General features: G+C 48.0%; 1 protein-coding gene across 1 annotated transcript in view; it reads right to left on the reverse strand.

Moving 5' to 3' along the window:
* DGLUCY (D-glutamate cyclase) overlaps positions 1–15,543 on the reverse strand; it is a 121,490-nt gene that overhangs the window by 13,906 nt on the left and 92,041 nt on the right. The window contains 4 exon segments of the mRNA XM_037832060.1: positions 1,326–1,474; positions 3,893–3,992; positions 8,549–8,809; positions 13,613–13,816. Coding sequence (XP_037687988.1) covers positions 1,326–1,474; positions 3,893–3,992; positions 8,549–8,809; positions 13,613–13,816 — 714 coding nt within the window.

Raw genomic sequence — 15,543 nt, forward strand, 5'->3', positions numbered from 1 at the left:
AGGGAAGGGAATGTGTGTGTGTGAGAGAGAGAGAGAGAGAGAGAGAGAGAGAGGGAGGGAGATCCTGTTAGCAGGGGGCAGGGGCTTGGGGGCCTGCATCCAAGAGAAGGAAGGGTCCAGGGGTCCAAGAAAGGGGCAGTGTGAAGCCACCAATGCCCAGCCCCACCTGTTTCCTCTGGGGTCTCAAGGCCTCACAGCGCAGACTGTGTGTGGGGGTTGAGGGGATGGGGGTTGGTGGGGGGAGAAGATCTCCAGCAGCTCCTTCGGACCCTGATTGCCCCCTGAAGTCTTGGAAACCCCTTCCTCCTCTACCCCGGGACTGCCTCCCTCACAGGCCTCAAGGGCCCCCACCTGCCCACCCAGCACAGCGACAGGAAGCGCCAAGCTGATCCCACTGTGCCCACCACGCCCACTGCCTCTTCTGGGAAGGGCCAGGGTGGTTTGCAGAAATTTTCTAATCAGCCCAGAAAGGCTTTCATTGTCTCAATGAAACCTCAAAAGCCAAAGGAGACTAATGAGTCCGGGAAATGCTCGGAAGTGTTTGGACAGAGAGGACAAATAAACACAGAGAAAGAGGTTTTCATTACCCCAGGCCGGAGACCTACCTCCCAAAGGGAGGAATGTGGGTTCCCCTTGGGAGTGACACGAAGCTTTCCAGAAATTCATAAAGGCAACGACTCCATGAAAAGCACAATGGGTTAAGGCCTGGGAGTCAGGCCTCCAGTCTCAAATCTGTCAGCAACACTAATTAGCCAGACAACTTTGAGAAAGTCATGGAACCTTCCTTGGCCTCATTTTTGTACAGCATACGTGCCTTACTTACAGGGTTTCCAAGAGGCTTTAACAATGCAATTGATGTGAAAACAGTATGTAAACTATAAAGTTCTGTATAATCACATTATTATACTTTGAACAATAGAAATGTTGTACTAACCATATATTTAAGATATATATTTTAATTCATATGCTTTATAAAATAATACACAGTAAATATAATACATTTCATCCTATATGACCAAAATAATATGCCATACCTCAAATTTTATTATTGATTATTTTCTTATTAGTTTTATCACTTTAAAGTCAGGCAAATAGGAGATGCTTGGGTAATGCATCATTTCCCACCCTTACATGTGGGAATGCTATATTTCTAAATGGTGGTGTGCTAGGAGTCTACTCCAACCATAATCAACAAAGACCACCTCTGGCATGGAAACGATGGTCCCCATAAACTCTTTCCTGTCATGTATTCAATGGCCAATAACAAGACATTGAGTACTGACACGTTCTTATCTGTGCCCAAGTTCTCCGTGCTCCTGACCTACCAGTTGACGAGATTCCAGGAATCTTCTGCGCGGCAAGGAAAAGATCATCAATTGGGTCAACCAAGTGCTTGATGTTCATCTTCCTCGCATTGTAGTAATTGCCGTCAGCGGCCCTTCCTGCACGCTCTATGGCCACCAGATGGTCAAACCTGCTGGGAAGCAAGGGTGGTGGGGTCTTTATGGATAAAGGGGAGGCTCTGCTGGGTTGTGCCTGCCAGTGTTTGTGTGAAGGGCCATTTGTTCTTTCTTTGATTCCTTTATTCCTACAAAACTTGATGGTACACCTGTGACAACCCAGGCCCTGTGCTGGGGGCCAGCCAACCAGCCAGATGATTAAAAAAAATAAGTAATCCTTAGCGAGTTCTTTGTTAGAGGCAGGTCAGAGAGCAGGAGGGCTGGTGGGCAGCGTCACTGCATGGCCCCTGCTGGTGTCCAGCCCAGACCCCCTTCCCCTTCTGGAGTACCCAGTTCCCTGCTGCTGTGAGTGCTGCCTGTTAATGCCCCCAGCTGCCCCCTTCCAGGATCTTGTCCAATTTGCAGACACAACACGGACTGAAAAGGATTTGAAGTAGAAGACAAATGAATTTAGCATAAGATAAACCTATTTTTTTTTAACAGATAGATAAAGATAAGGGGCACAGAGAGCAGGGTATATGAATGTGCAATCAGATTTTCTACGTTCGGATTCCAGGTCCTCCAGTGACTGCTCCTGAGCAAGTTGCTTAACCTGTCCAACCTTCAATTTCTGCATCTGTAAAGTGGCCTAACAACAGGACCTACCTCCTACATGGTACAAAGGATTCAATGAGAAAATGCACGAGGGGCACTTTGCCTAGAGTCAAGCACCTACTCAGTGCTCAGTAAGTGTTGGTGGTTGTTGTGGCTATTATTATTAGCAAGAATATTATTTTGACAATCTAATTTAAGAACATGAGAATTGCACTTGTACATCTCTCTAAACCCTCCCCTGGGGAGGAAGTTCTTTAAAACCTTAACTCTGAATGCTTTTTCTACAAATATTTTTTAAAAACAACATCTGTGAACCTGACCATATCCTTTGGCTGTGCTCGGATTTTTATGCCTTGAGTGAGCAGGCCATTGAGCTAGGCCTGGAACGCAATCCGGAGGCTCCGTTCCCAGTGTAGGGAAAAGGCAGCCGGCGAGAAGCAGAATGAGTAGGAGGAGGGAGTGTGATCACTGAATTCGGGGTGATGAAAAGGCGGTTTAGAACAAGTGCTCCTCCTGAGATCGCTGTTCCCCTCAGTTCTGGAGTGAGAGTGCTGTATCTGGACCTCCCCCCAGGGAGAACTCAATTACCTACATTGTAGAGGTATATTGATTTTTCAGGCCAGGAGGATCCATTTGGCTAAAGCAGGAAGTAATTCACTCGTGGGAAGCCTGCACCATGGAAGAGTTAATGTGTCTTCTCCAAAGAGAACAGAATTCCTTCTCCCCATCAACAGATCTGGCTCACCACCCCCGGACTCACAAACAGAGTAAAACCCCCCTTATCTAGGACCAGAGGTTCCTCCCCAGAGGATTTTCTGGTTTCTCCCTTAGGAGTCAGATACAGTTTGTCTTCCAGCTGTTTGGGGATATAAACCTTTCTAATATGCATCACACATGAACTGGCAGCTTTAAGTAGCATATTGGATCCCAAATCAAACTTTTCGCTGGTGACGTGGGTCCTCATTTGAACACCGGAGTCTGCTGTGAGCTGCGATACAGCTGTGTCCTCAAAGTCTAATAAAGCAGCATTTTAAAAACCCTAAGTGGACCCTTGTTAGTGGGTTGTGAAATCAATTTATTGGGCCTGATCAACATTTTTTGAAAAGTAAAACAGAATGGAGCAGAATAGAATGGTATAAAATGGAATAAATAGAAAAAAAGAGAATAGAATAGAGTAAAATAGAAAATAGCAGAGTACACTGTACATAGCAGGAGCATATATTGTTTTTTGAAACTTGTTTCAGTTTATGTGTCTGTATACTGGTTTGCAATGCAAAGTATATTTGTTACTGTGGTTTGTTGTCATAAAGGTTTGCAAAACACTATGTTAAAGGTTATAAGATCCGAAACACATCCCTACATATAATATTTTTCAAAATGTTTGATCACAACACACAATAAGAAATGCAAACGTACACAGTTTCACAAGACATTACTTATTTCTACACAAGACATACAATGATATTTCCTTTTCTATTCAATTTCAAAAGTTCTAGTTACACCCGAACTGAAATGATTTCACCACTTTCTAATAGGTCCTGACCCACAGTTTGAGAAGTTACTAGTTTTTTTTTTTTTGTTTTTTTTTTTTAATATATAATTCCCCTATCTCCTCCTAACAGAAAGATATGCCATCTCTCCCTGCTGACCACAGACCTGCTACTTCCCTTTGAAATCTCCTGGACTCATTTGTTAGTCTGGGCCATCAGAACCTTTTATTCCTAGGTTCCTGGCTTTGTTCTCTTTGGAGGGCTGAGGTGAGCAGAATCTTGGTTGACAAACTGATAGCATCTGGGTTTTGTCACCATCACAATTAAACCAGGATGTGACATACATACCTGGGCAACTTGGGGTCCCCATCTTCGCACAGAAATGCCTGAGCAGCTTCCTCTGATCCTCCTTGGTAAGTTAACATCGGGATGCGTGCCTTCAGAACACCTTGAAAATAAAAGCGAACGGTGGACATGTCAGGCTAACCGTTGCATTTTGGGATTCGTGACGACTTCGCAAAAGCTTCTTTGGAAAACATCACCACCTTTATTGAATGGCCTCCACTTTAGAGCACTGTTAGGTAAGCCAAGACTTCAACAGGGGATACTCAGTTTACTTTTGGTCCTGGGTAAGCCCTATGGTTGGGGAAGGGGCAGGGGGAATTGGGGCTAGGGTCACCAACACTGTGGGCTGGCAAGCAGGCAGCCTGCAGATGCTCACAATACTGCGTTGACAGGGGCCTCTTCGGGCCACTTCCACTGTGAGTGCTGGATCACATTCGCACGCCCGTGGGGACAGGCTGCCAGCCTTGGCTAAGCCCTTGCATGCACTCCTTCATTGAATTTTTACAATTCTACGTGATAAAAACCATTACTGTCCCCATTTTTCAGAGGAGGAAAACTGAGGACCAGAGATGTCCAACAACTCGGGCAAGGCCAAGGATGCAGGTAGGTGCCGTGACTCTACTTCCAAGCTTAGTTCTCACCTGCTCTCCCCCAAAGCTCCCCTACTGCCTCCCTGCAAACCTTCAGAGAACATCAAGAACAACTGAGGGAAAATCCCCGAGTCAGGGCCTTGGGTTAACTACTTGTATTGGAATGACTTCCAAAGTGAATTCGACTCTTAAAAATAACACCTTTTCTAATCACAAAAATATAAACGTTATGGTAGAATGTATGGAAAATGCAGAAAAATCCCCAAATAAAAGAAAATAAATTTGATTTTCATTAACAAATCTATCTCAGAGCAGCTTAGAATCCTTACTTCACCCAGCATGAAGTCTTCTCGGTGCAGAGCATAAGAAGGTGAACAGAGCCAGGGGACAGGGGATCTTGGACCCCACCCTTATAGTCCCTCTGGTTCTGCAGGAGCTTCCAGACTGCCCCGGGGCCCAGGAGGGGTGCCAAGGGGCAGCTCTGGGGGAGCATCGGCCACCCCCAGAATCTCCATCATCAGCCTCACATAAAGCCACCCCAATAAGCACACCATCCATGTCAAACCATGGGCTCGTGTTGCAAATGTAGGTTCAAAAAAGCTGCTTCCCACCCCGGGTCTCTCAAACCGTTGCTGCCCTAAACCCTTCGGGAGCAGCCCCTGCCTCCCCAGTGGGTCAAGGGGCAAGCTGAGGGTAAGGAGGGACTTGCCTGGAGCAAGAATCGTTGACAGTGGTTCTACGATGACCCGCCACTGTGGCTCTCTCCTGGCCCCCCTGCCCAGCCCCACTGCACATCTACGGGGGGTAGCAAGGGGAAAGCAGCCAAGGATACTCCCCGAGCACGTTCTACGTGTGAAGCTGTAAGCTAGGAGATGGGGGACGGAGTGTGCCGGGAGGGCCAGCCTGGTGACCCGGAGTGGGGACTGAACCACAACCCTGGGTGTGGCTCTCAGCACCATTTCCTAGCTGTGTGACCCTGGGCTGTGTGCACTCTGAGTTTCCGTTTCCTCATCTGCAAAGCAGGGGTTAATCCTGCCCACCTCCCAGGACTGCTGGAGGAGGCAACGACGTGACGTGTGCCAAGAACTCAGCTGCGAGCTGGGTACTGGTCAGGTATTTAGGAAAGACTGGTTCTTTCTTACTTCCTTGTAATTGGACTGAGGATGTGGGACACAAGTAAGAAGGGGCACCAGAGAACAAAAGCAGGGCAGGGGGGATAACACACCGGAAGCAGGGCGGACACAGCGAGAAAGAACTTCTGGAAAGAGATGTCAGGGGGCTGGATGAGGCTCTCCTGACCCACAAAAAAAGATTTTTGGTTGGGTTATGCTCAAGACAGGGAAGAAATGGCTGGCTTTTTCTTCCTTAAAACACTTCCTAGGCTTCACTTATAAAAAGGACTGAAATAATTTTCATTAAAAGGCCAAATCACTTTTACTTTCTTCATCCAAATGTAATAAAAGCTCTGCAAAACCCAATATAGCAAATCTCACCCTCTAAGCCACAGTGTGGGCGAGACCCAGTTCTGAGTTTAAGTCCAGTGGGAGCCTCTGAGTCCAGCTATCACGAGCAGAGAGGGCAAAGCTACTTCTGGGAAAGCAGCAGCTAAAAATATCCACCGAGCCAGCCCGTCAGATGGAAATGACTACCGGCCGGGTGGCAGCATTTGACAAGTCGGCTGTCCCTTCCTCCTTGATGACTTTCTTCGCTCCCTGACAACACGGTACCTTGGTTTTCCTCCTCCCTCCGTGGCTGCTCCTTCTCAGCCCCCCTTGCTGGCTGGTCCTCCTTTCCTCGACCTCTTATGGTGGAGAGTCTGGGGTGCAATCCCGGGTCCTTTCCTCCATCTCCGTTTATTTCCTCTGTGAGCTCATCTAGTCTTGTGGCTTTCAACACCATCAATATGCCAACATGCCAACAGCCTTCCTATTAATCTTTCTAGCCCAGACTGCTCTCCTGAACTCCAGACTCATGGATCTAAATACCTATCTGACACTCCACTTTGGTATCTAATGGCACCTCACATTTAACAGGTTCAAACCTGAACTCTAGGTTTACCCCTCAAAGGGCAACTCTATCGTTTCAGTTACTCAGGCCAAAAACCTGAGAGCAAATCCCCGAGTCTTCTACTTCACACCAGTACCCAATGCATCTGGAAATGACCTTGACTCCACCTTCAAAATATGTACAGAATCTGGCCACTTCTCACCACCTCCACCTGCACTGTTCGTTGTCTTCATTTGGGTTTCCCTAAAACCGGGGACTGAGGCAAGACTTGGGTGCAGGGAATCAGGAAGCAGGAGGGAAGGGACAGGGAGAGTGAGGCAGGGAAGGAAAAGACAATAGAAGACATGTGCATTCTCAAGGTCACTGCTGTGGGCAGTGGGGCCTCAGTTCCTTCAGGACCTGTGTGCCGACCAGAATTATCCATGCCAAGGAAGGCAGGCAGGGCGTCCATCCACTGGCTCTGGCCTCCACTGGCTGAGGAGGCCTAAGAGCTGCCTCACACTTCCCTGTGTGTGTGCAGCCCACGGGCCAAGGGCTTTCACCAGCTTCGGAGAGATGCTGCAGGGCCCGGCCAGGCCTGCGTGACAGTTTCCACCCAGATGCAGCTGAAATCAGCGGTGGGCTGAAGGGATGTGCCACGGGCGCCACCCACACCCCCATCTCACGCCTACAACAGCCTAATTGGTTTCCTGTTTCCACCCTCACCCCTACAGCAACCCAAGAGGTCTGTTAGACCCAAAGCCAGAACACAGCCCTCCTGGGCCCCGCCTCTTCCCAGGATTCCCCGACTCGACTAGACCACAGGCCTGGGTCCTTGCGGTACCCCGCGGGTCCTTCCTGATCCAGCCCTACTACTTCTCATCCTTCCTGTCCACCTTCTCTTCTCATCACTGGCTGGCCCACGGCCATTTGTTGAACATGCCAGGCCCACTCCACCTCGTGGCCTCTGCCCTGGCTGTTCCCAGGCGTGGGACACACTTCCTTTAGCCTGCCAGTCCCAGGTCATGCCCTCAAACCTTTTGAGTACTGACTCCAAGTGAGGCCTGCCCTGACCATCCCATTTAAAACAGCAGCTCAGGCCACCACGCCATTCCCTTATCTGGTCCCCGCCCCCTTAGCATCATTACCTTCCAGCATATCATACGCTTTGCATTTTTATTATGTTGGTTATTCTAGGAGGGCAGGATTGTTATTGTTTTATTCACTGATGGATCTTGAGAGTTTAAAATTGGGCGTGGCACCCAGTGGGTGCTCAATACACACTTATTGAATGAAATGGATTCTGTGTGTATAGACACAGCCTTTTTGGAAGTTCTAACTGAACAGGTGCTGAAGGGTTTGCCTCTCGGGCTGAAGCTACAGGGAAAAAGCCTTTCCGGAAGAGCACATTTGAGGGACACAGAGACAGGGAGTGGGGAGCAGATTCACCAGGCTTCCGGCTGCTGCCCGAGTAACTCTTCCTGCAGAATGGGGAAGAGGTGAGGAGCAACTGTTCTCACCGTGCCCCAAGCAAGGCCAGTCTCATCCCGGGGACAGCGGCATCACAGCTCAGGCCACTAAGACACCTGCGGAGCTAGCGCCCATCTGGGTGGTTGGGAAGCTTGAGCAGAGTGGGGCATCGCTGCCCATTTGGGCCAGATGGGACACTGCTACCTGAGCTTTTCCACCACTCAGTACTCCCTGCCTCCACGCCAGCCCTGGTGGTCTCGACTGCCCTGGGGAGCTGAGGGTACTCGGTCACTGCTTGCCTCTGGTGAGGAAGGCAGCAGGTGCACCTAGGAAGGACCACAGGCTTTGTAATCTGGTGGATTGGGTTCAAATCCCAGCTCACCTTTACTGCCTGGGCAAGTCACCTGACCCCTCCTGAGTCCCTTCTTCTGCAAGACAGAGATACTGCTGCTTTCAGCAAATGGCTGTTCTGAGCCTTAAGGCAGATGCCCTATGTCAAGTGCGCAGTGCGGGGCCTGGCTGCCAGCGGACGTTCCACCGATGCCGAGTCCCTCCTGGCTCCACCCATAAAGGCCCATTTGGGAAAGGGGCTGCCTCTGGATCACTAGCTCACCTTGTTCAACAGCCTCCTCCACCAGCTTCTGGTGCAAGCCCAAGGCTCTCTGGTCCACGATCAGGGACACCTCCTTCTCCAAGGCCTGCAAGAAGGCAGCCAGAGCCAGGGCTCCTGGTGGGCCGTCTGTCTCCTCAGGAGGCTCATGGGCGAAGTGTGTGGGGAACCCGGTGGTGACGAGCACTGAGCGGGCATGGGACAGCGACAGGGAGGCCCTTAGCAGCTCGTCCCTGCAGAGCAGGTGCCCAATGCCCCGGTTGCCTAAAATTCCAAAGAGAAGAAAATCATCAAATACCTGTGCTTAAAGCAGACAATCACATTCAGAATAGCTTTTTTTTCTTGCCTTTTTAAAGAAGCAGATTTGAAAGTGTGGCAGAAAGTGCTATGGGTTCACCGAAATGCATTTTCTGTGCCCCGAGCAGTGAAGGGCAGCTGAGTAGATGTGGCTGCAAGATTAGGTTCTCTCCAATGGAGTGTGAGTGGAACTGGTGTGTGCTACCTCCCTGCCTGGCCATAAGCCTCCTGTGTGCTCCTCCGAGCTCTTTCCCTCTCACTGTGGGCTGGACCGTGGACAACTAGAGCCCCCTGGGGAGTCACGTGATGGTGATGTGAAGGCCAAGCGACTGGGTCCCTACGGCACTGGGTGGAGCAGGTCTCTCTTTCTGCTGACCTAGAATACTCAGCCCGGAAGACCCACCCTGGGCTGTTAAATGAGACAGAAACTTCTAGTATATTTGAGCAAAGCACCTTGGGGTTGGTTTGTTATAGCCGTTTACCCTACCCTAACTAATGCAGGGACCATGCAGTTAAGAAGGGCAATAGTGCTGTCTTAGTTGGGGATCCCCCAAAAGAAGCTTCTAACCAGGACTTGGGTGCAGGTATTTCAGTGGGAAGTGACCCCAGGACACGTAAGTCAGAAGATGGAGAAAGTAAGAGAGGAAAGGGAGAAAAGCCGATCAAGGGAATGTTAAGGGAACAAGTTTACTCTTGTTCCTACAGGCAACTGAGGCTCCATCCTGCTTGGGATCCTTTAAGAAACTATGTGAAACTCAGAGTGGTCCCACCAGAGGACAGGGAGGCTGGGAGTTCACCCACCAAACCCCATCCCCTCCTGATGAAGAATGCCCATGGGGTGTTGACTCCCCCACACTGTGTCTGCTGGGGCAGGGGAGATTCTGGAGGTGCAGAGAAAGGCCTCAGGTGGAGGAGCAGGGAGACACAGGCCTCAGGTGGGAACTGCCCACGGCAGCTGCAGGTGCACCCAGGTGGGCAGAGGGCTATGGGTGGGGCCAGCAGCATCTGCTGCAGCATCTGCTCGGGGCACTAGTGGCTGCTGAGCTGGTCCCCTCTGGGCAGCACAGCCTTTGATCCTCATCAGACACTATGTGCCTTTGTCTACACTCAAGTTGCCTCAGAGGGAAACAGTGCTATAGTGGCTTGGAGATAGGTACCCCAGAAAAGCATGTTCTTAATCTAAATGCACTCCTGTAGGCGTGAGCCCATTGTAAATAGGATCCTTCGATGAGGTTTCTTCAGTTAAGTTGTGGCCCAACTGAATCAGGATGGGTCTTAATCCAGTTACTGGAGTCCTCAGAGAGAAGGCCATGGGGAAAGAAGCCCCGGGGAGCAGCTGGAATCTGGAAGTTAATGGAACCCAGAATAGAAAGGAGAAGATGCCACCAAGTGACAGAAGAGCCAAGGACCACGAATCGCCAGCAGCCACCCCCGAGAATGCCAGAGTCTTTGGGGAAAAAGCATGGCCTTGCTGACACCTGGATATCTTCCAGCCTCAAAACCATGAGCCAGTAAATTCCCACTGTCTAGGCCAAACCATTATATGGTATTTGTTTCAGCAGCCAGGACACTAAAACACGTGCCATGTGATTTAGAATCTGGAAACTTACATTCAAGTCCAGGTGCTGCACATCGTAGCTGTGTGACCTTGGCCTCACCCCTTGAGCTCCCTGAACCTGTTTTCCTACATGGAGAATGGGAGGTGGTCCAGGTGTAGGAAGGCTATGAGGAAATGGCCTCTCACACATTGCAGGGGATAGAGGAAATGGGAACATTTGTCTGGGGGGTGACGTGTACCTTAGAGTTGTACATTCCACTTCTAGGAATTTATTCTAATGAAGTGATTGTGGGTATGTACACAATTTAGTCATAAGGATGTTTACTGCAATGGTGTTCAGGATATATTATCCAATAAATTATTATTGGAAACAACATACATGTCAAATAATAGGATGTTAATAAAATGGTGAAACATTTGTAAAATGGAATACTATGCAAACATTAAAAAGAATGTTGTGGAAGCCTAATGACATGGAAAGATGTTCACAATGTGCTAAAAGGTTAAAAAATAAGTCTAAAAATAGAATTCAAGTATGACCCCATTTTTGTTTAAAAATATGTATGTATACACACACATACACACACAGAGATTCAAGGCTGCACAACTGAAGAGAAAACACATTAAGAGCAGATGCCAAACTATTAATATTGGTTAATTATGATTAGTTAATTACTGTTTTTGTTGCCTCTTTGCTTTCACATGATCTGATGCCTTCACAATGAACATGAATCACAGTTGATAGGAGGGGAAAAGAATAACGTTTTTAAAGGAAAAAACTGGGATGCAACCTTATGTTATAGGAGAGGAAAGGGGATAGAGAATTTTGTAACTGTAAAGTGATATAAACATTTACAATGACTTATTAGTGCAAGAAATATTACTATAAAAGCCTGCATTCCTTCAGATGCCCCAGACACATTGAAGGCAAGCCAGTATCCTCTCAAAAGTGACTGAGTGGCTCTATTCTTAAGCCCAGTGAGGCGTGCTCAGGACACTGCCATCCGTCTTCTATCTGCTTATTTAATGTAGTCGGCATCAAAGGCATCTATTATTCATGAGGATTCAAAATGTTCCTAATGGATGAGATCGGCACATCAGACAGTCTTAGCTGGGCCTCTCCCCTGAGCTTCGGGCTTCAAGCCTGAAGGGAGGTGGGGTGCACGACCCCCCAGGTCATTTTCAATGGGCAATGGGTGCATCGCGTCTGCAGTAAATTTACTTCCAATTATTATCCAAACTGATGGCAGAATTAATCACTCATCTTCCTACACGGCTCGTGTACTGAGTGGGAGATCCAACAGCCTGGGTGAGAATGCTTGGGAGGGAGAAAATACTGCAGAAATTTTTTAAAACATCCATACACCAGGAGTTCAACTGTGCAGGAGATTCCATGCAGAACTGTGAGCTCTCACCTCTACATGTGCCTATGTCCTAAAAGGTGTGTCTGTGGGGGTCTGGACCCCAAATTTACTGTGTGTCTGTATGAAAAGGAAATCATATTCTCTTCAGTATGCATGAATGAGGGAATGAATGGGAGAATGAATGAATGAACTATCGAAGAGACAAAGAAGCAAGCAAACAGAGAGCTATGCCCTGAAGTTTGGCAGAGACATCTGTTACTGCAGAACACCCTGTAATTGGGGGGCAGCCTTTGCTCATGGCCCAAGGGGGAATCAGACACCTTTAAGGCTGCCCTGAACTGTCAGCATCTCAGTCACAGCCAACACAACTAAAGGGCCCCCAGGTTATCTGCCCTATGGCTCTGCCCAGTTGTTGCTCTATTTAAACAGCCACTACGCCCACTGCAGTCAGCTCTGCCTGTGTCCCAGGAACCTGACCTAGAACATGGCCTTCCCAGGCCGGCCTCTGCCCTCTGCTCCGCAAGGTGCCCACCCTGCCAGCCAGCCAGGTGTCTGCACAGGCCTTTCTCCAGACATTCAGGGTGCAACAGGTCGCTAGCACCCTGGGTCTAGAATTATTGCCCATGAGAAGATGAGGAAGAGGGAATGGGGTGTAAGCCAGGAGGGGTTGGAGCAAGCAAGACTGGTGTATCATTTAGATTAAGATTTTAATTTATCCAGCACTTATTGATCAGGGGCTTTGAGTCAGCTGACTTCAAAATTCCGGCTCGACGGTCTACCAGTTATGTGGACTTGGGCAAGTTTCTTGACCTTTACATGCCTCAGCTTTCTCAGCTATAAAATGGGGTTAACAATAACTTAACTGTCTCTTAGGGTCACTGGGAGAGTTTAATAAGATGGCCCATGTCACATAAACACAGAGTAAAATTCAATAGGTGGTGGCTATTATTATTGCCTCTAGCAGCCCTGAGAAGGGGCGATAATTGTTATTACCCCTGTTACATTGACAAGAAACTGAGGTGGACAGCAGCCGGGAAGTCTTTACATCACAACTGCCTCATGCCTGTTTGCCAAGTGGACTGAATTCACCATGCACGACGGCGCCCTCTGCTGCTCTCCTGGGATTAGAAGTTCTGCTCTTAAATGAAGATGCATCTGAGAGCTAAATGCCCATCAACCAGAGAACCTCCTCCTCATTGGAATCAGCAGAACCCCTAGTGGATCCTACCAGTCCTGTCCTATGTCCAGAAAGCCAGCAGCTCCCAAGCCACAGCAGGGCTGTCCTTTCCCTGAGGCACATGTCGGCTGCAAACTGCTGCGAGGCTGGGCTACAAGGGTCCCAACCCACCAGGGTTCCCAAAGGAGCAGCACCCAGACCCCACCCTTACGCCTGCTGCTCAGTATAAAAGAAGTCGGTTCTGTGCCCATCCCCAGGGCAATGACACAGAGGGGGAAGACTAGTTAACTTTTAAGAAGTGGTGGCAGTTTCCTTTCCAGGAACCATTCTGCTCCTCAACCTTCTCTGCCCAACACGAACGTGGTTCTGGGGGCAATGAGCCCAGCTAATAAGCCACCCCCTCAACCCCCTCACATGGTCAGTGTAGAAAATTTAGGAAAAAAAAAACACACAGAAGAAAATAAAAATCACCCACAATCCCCCTACCCAGAAATCACTAATATTAACTTCTAGTCTTTTTGGGATTCATGCACAGTATAAGCATTTTTAGAAAGCAGGATCATGATACAGCTTTTATCCTGCTTTTCTTTCTTTCTTTTTTTTTTACACTGAACATGATGTCAGTGATTGATTTCTCTAGGTCATTGGGGTGTGAATGTTTTGTTTCTTACCTGGGTCTACGGCAATTAGAGTTTCTAGTTCTCTGATCTTCTGCACGGCTGGCGCTGAGGCAATGCTGTAGAGCAAAGGATCCTGGGAAATATGATGGACTTCTGGAATTCCCTCAGGGGTGAGAGAGCTGGCTGGAGCCTTTACAGCCTTCAGGTCTGTCATAACCGTGCAACCCGGGGCGCTGGTGAAAGCCAGTGGGGCCTCTAGAACACACAACAAGGGGGGCTAAGCCCAACCACTTCATCAAACCCGGCACATGCTCATCCAGCCCTCTGTTGACAGGAAGGATGGCACGGTGCAACAACTCTGCCAACTGCACCCTTTCCACCCTTCACTGGCACCGTCTCAGAACAAGCAAGCTTATGCTAAGTTGAGTTCCATTTACACAAGTATCTGCAATTTTTAGGGAAATGATGATAAATTGCATGTGGGAAAAGAAGTGAGGTACAGCTACAGCTACCACTAGGGCCCTAGAAGATTCCATCAATTTAATTCCAGGGATATCAGAAAATCTTTACTGAACTCTTACAATGTATGACACCATCTTGTTAGATTTGGTACCCTCTCTCAACACAAGTTTCTGTTTTTCTCACAGCATTTCTATTTTGCTTTGGATTATGCTAATTCCGTTCCTCAGAAAATTTCTCCTACTAGATTACAGGCAATGTGAAGCACTCTAGCATAGTTATTGAGAACATGGCTTTAGCATGGCAAATGCCCTTGAGTTTGAGATGTGGCTTTAACTTCTCTAAACCTGTTTCCCGAATGGTATAACACCAATAATGCCACACATGGTTGTTTTCAGAACTAAATTGGAAAATGCACATAAGATGTTTAGCAAAGTGCTTGAGACAGAGGAAGTTCTCAGTAAATGATGGTTTGCATTATTGAACCAGGCACTGTATCTTACTCATTCTTGTGTCCTTGTGCTTGGCTCATTAGAAACTTACTACTTACTACTTGATTTACTTCTTTCGCCTTCTTTAGCATCATTATCATCCTTAGGTGCCATAACCCTACTCAGCTGTACTCTCCAAGAGAAAAGGGTCCATTGCTTATTCATCTCAGAGTACCACAGAGTGCCTCACACAAAACAGCCGTTCAATAAATGTTGAAGTGAGTTGAGTAAATAATGATGTCTTGGGTTTCACAGAAACAGTAAAATTTCTCAGATCAAATGGAAAGCCAAAGCCAGCCAACCCTTCACAAGGAAAACCCACTGACAAAGAAAGCATTTTAACTTAAGTTTTAGACATGATGTGTAAGGAGAAGAACTAATGAAGCTGATGAAGGCAATAACTGTTTTTCTGTGTTCTGCACAACACCTGAAGTCGGTCACTCTGAAGCCAGGCCCACATCAGAGCAGTCAGCTCGGAATGTGACACAGAGCTTTGCCCTATCAGCTGTGAGGTGTGCAGCAAATAAGCTATTGCTCGTTGAAGTTTAAACGCTGAAATTTGACAATGATTTTTTTGTTTTTTTAATGAAAAAGTTTCTGGGTTGGTGATGTCATGAATGATGGTGTCATTTGTTCCCATTTATAGTCAAATGAGACAGTCTGACCTTTTCTGCAGGACATGCCCTGTGGCCTGAGGCAGGAGAAGGAGAGACCCCTGTGCTGCGGGATATTTACTGCACGTGTGGACGTGTGTATGCACACACACACACACACTCAGAAAGGACCACAGGCTCCCTGAGAAGAGGACCACATCATGTCTTATGCGGCACTGTATTCCCAGAACCTGGAACTACTGGTGCTCAATACCTGTTTGTTAAACAAACAAATAAATAGAATCCCATGGATCTTGGCATCTATTCTCATAGATATTCTCCCCGAATGCTTTAAAATAAAGTGACACCAAATTCTGTGTTTTGTAGTGCAAGAGTGGCTGACCTGGCCAGAATTTTCCAGTGTCTATGACTATGGGCT

This window comes from Choloepus didactylus, chromosome 4 (genome assembly GCF_015220235.1).
Source record: "Choloepus didactylus isolate mChoDid1 chromosome 4, mChoDid1.pri, whole genome shotgun sequence".
NCBI lineage: Eukaryota > Metazoa > Chordata > Mammalia > Pilosa > Megalonychidae > Choloepus > Choloepus didactylus.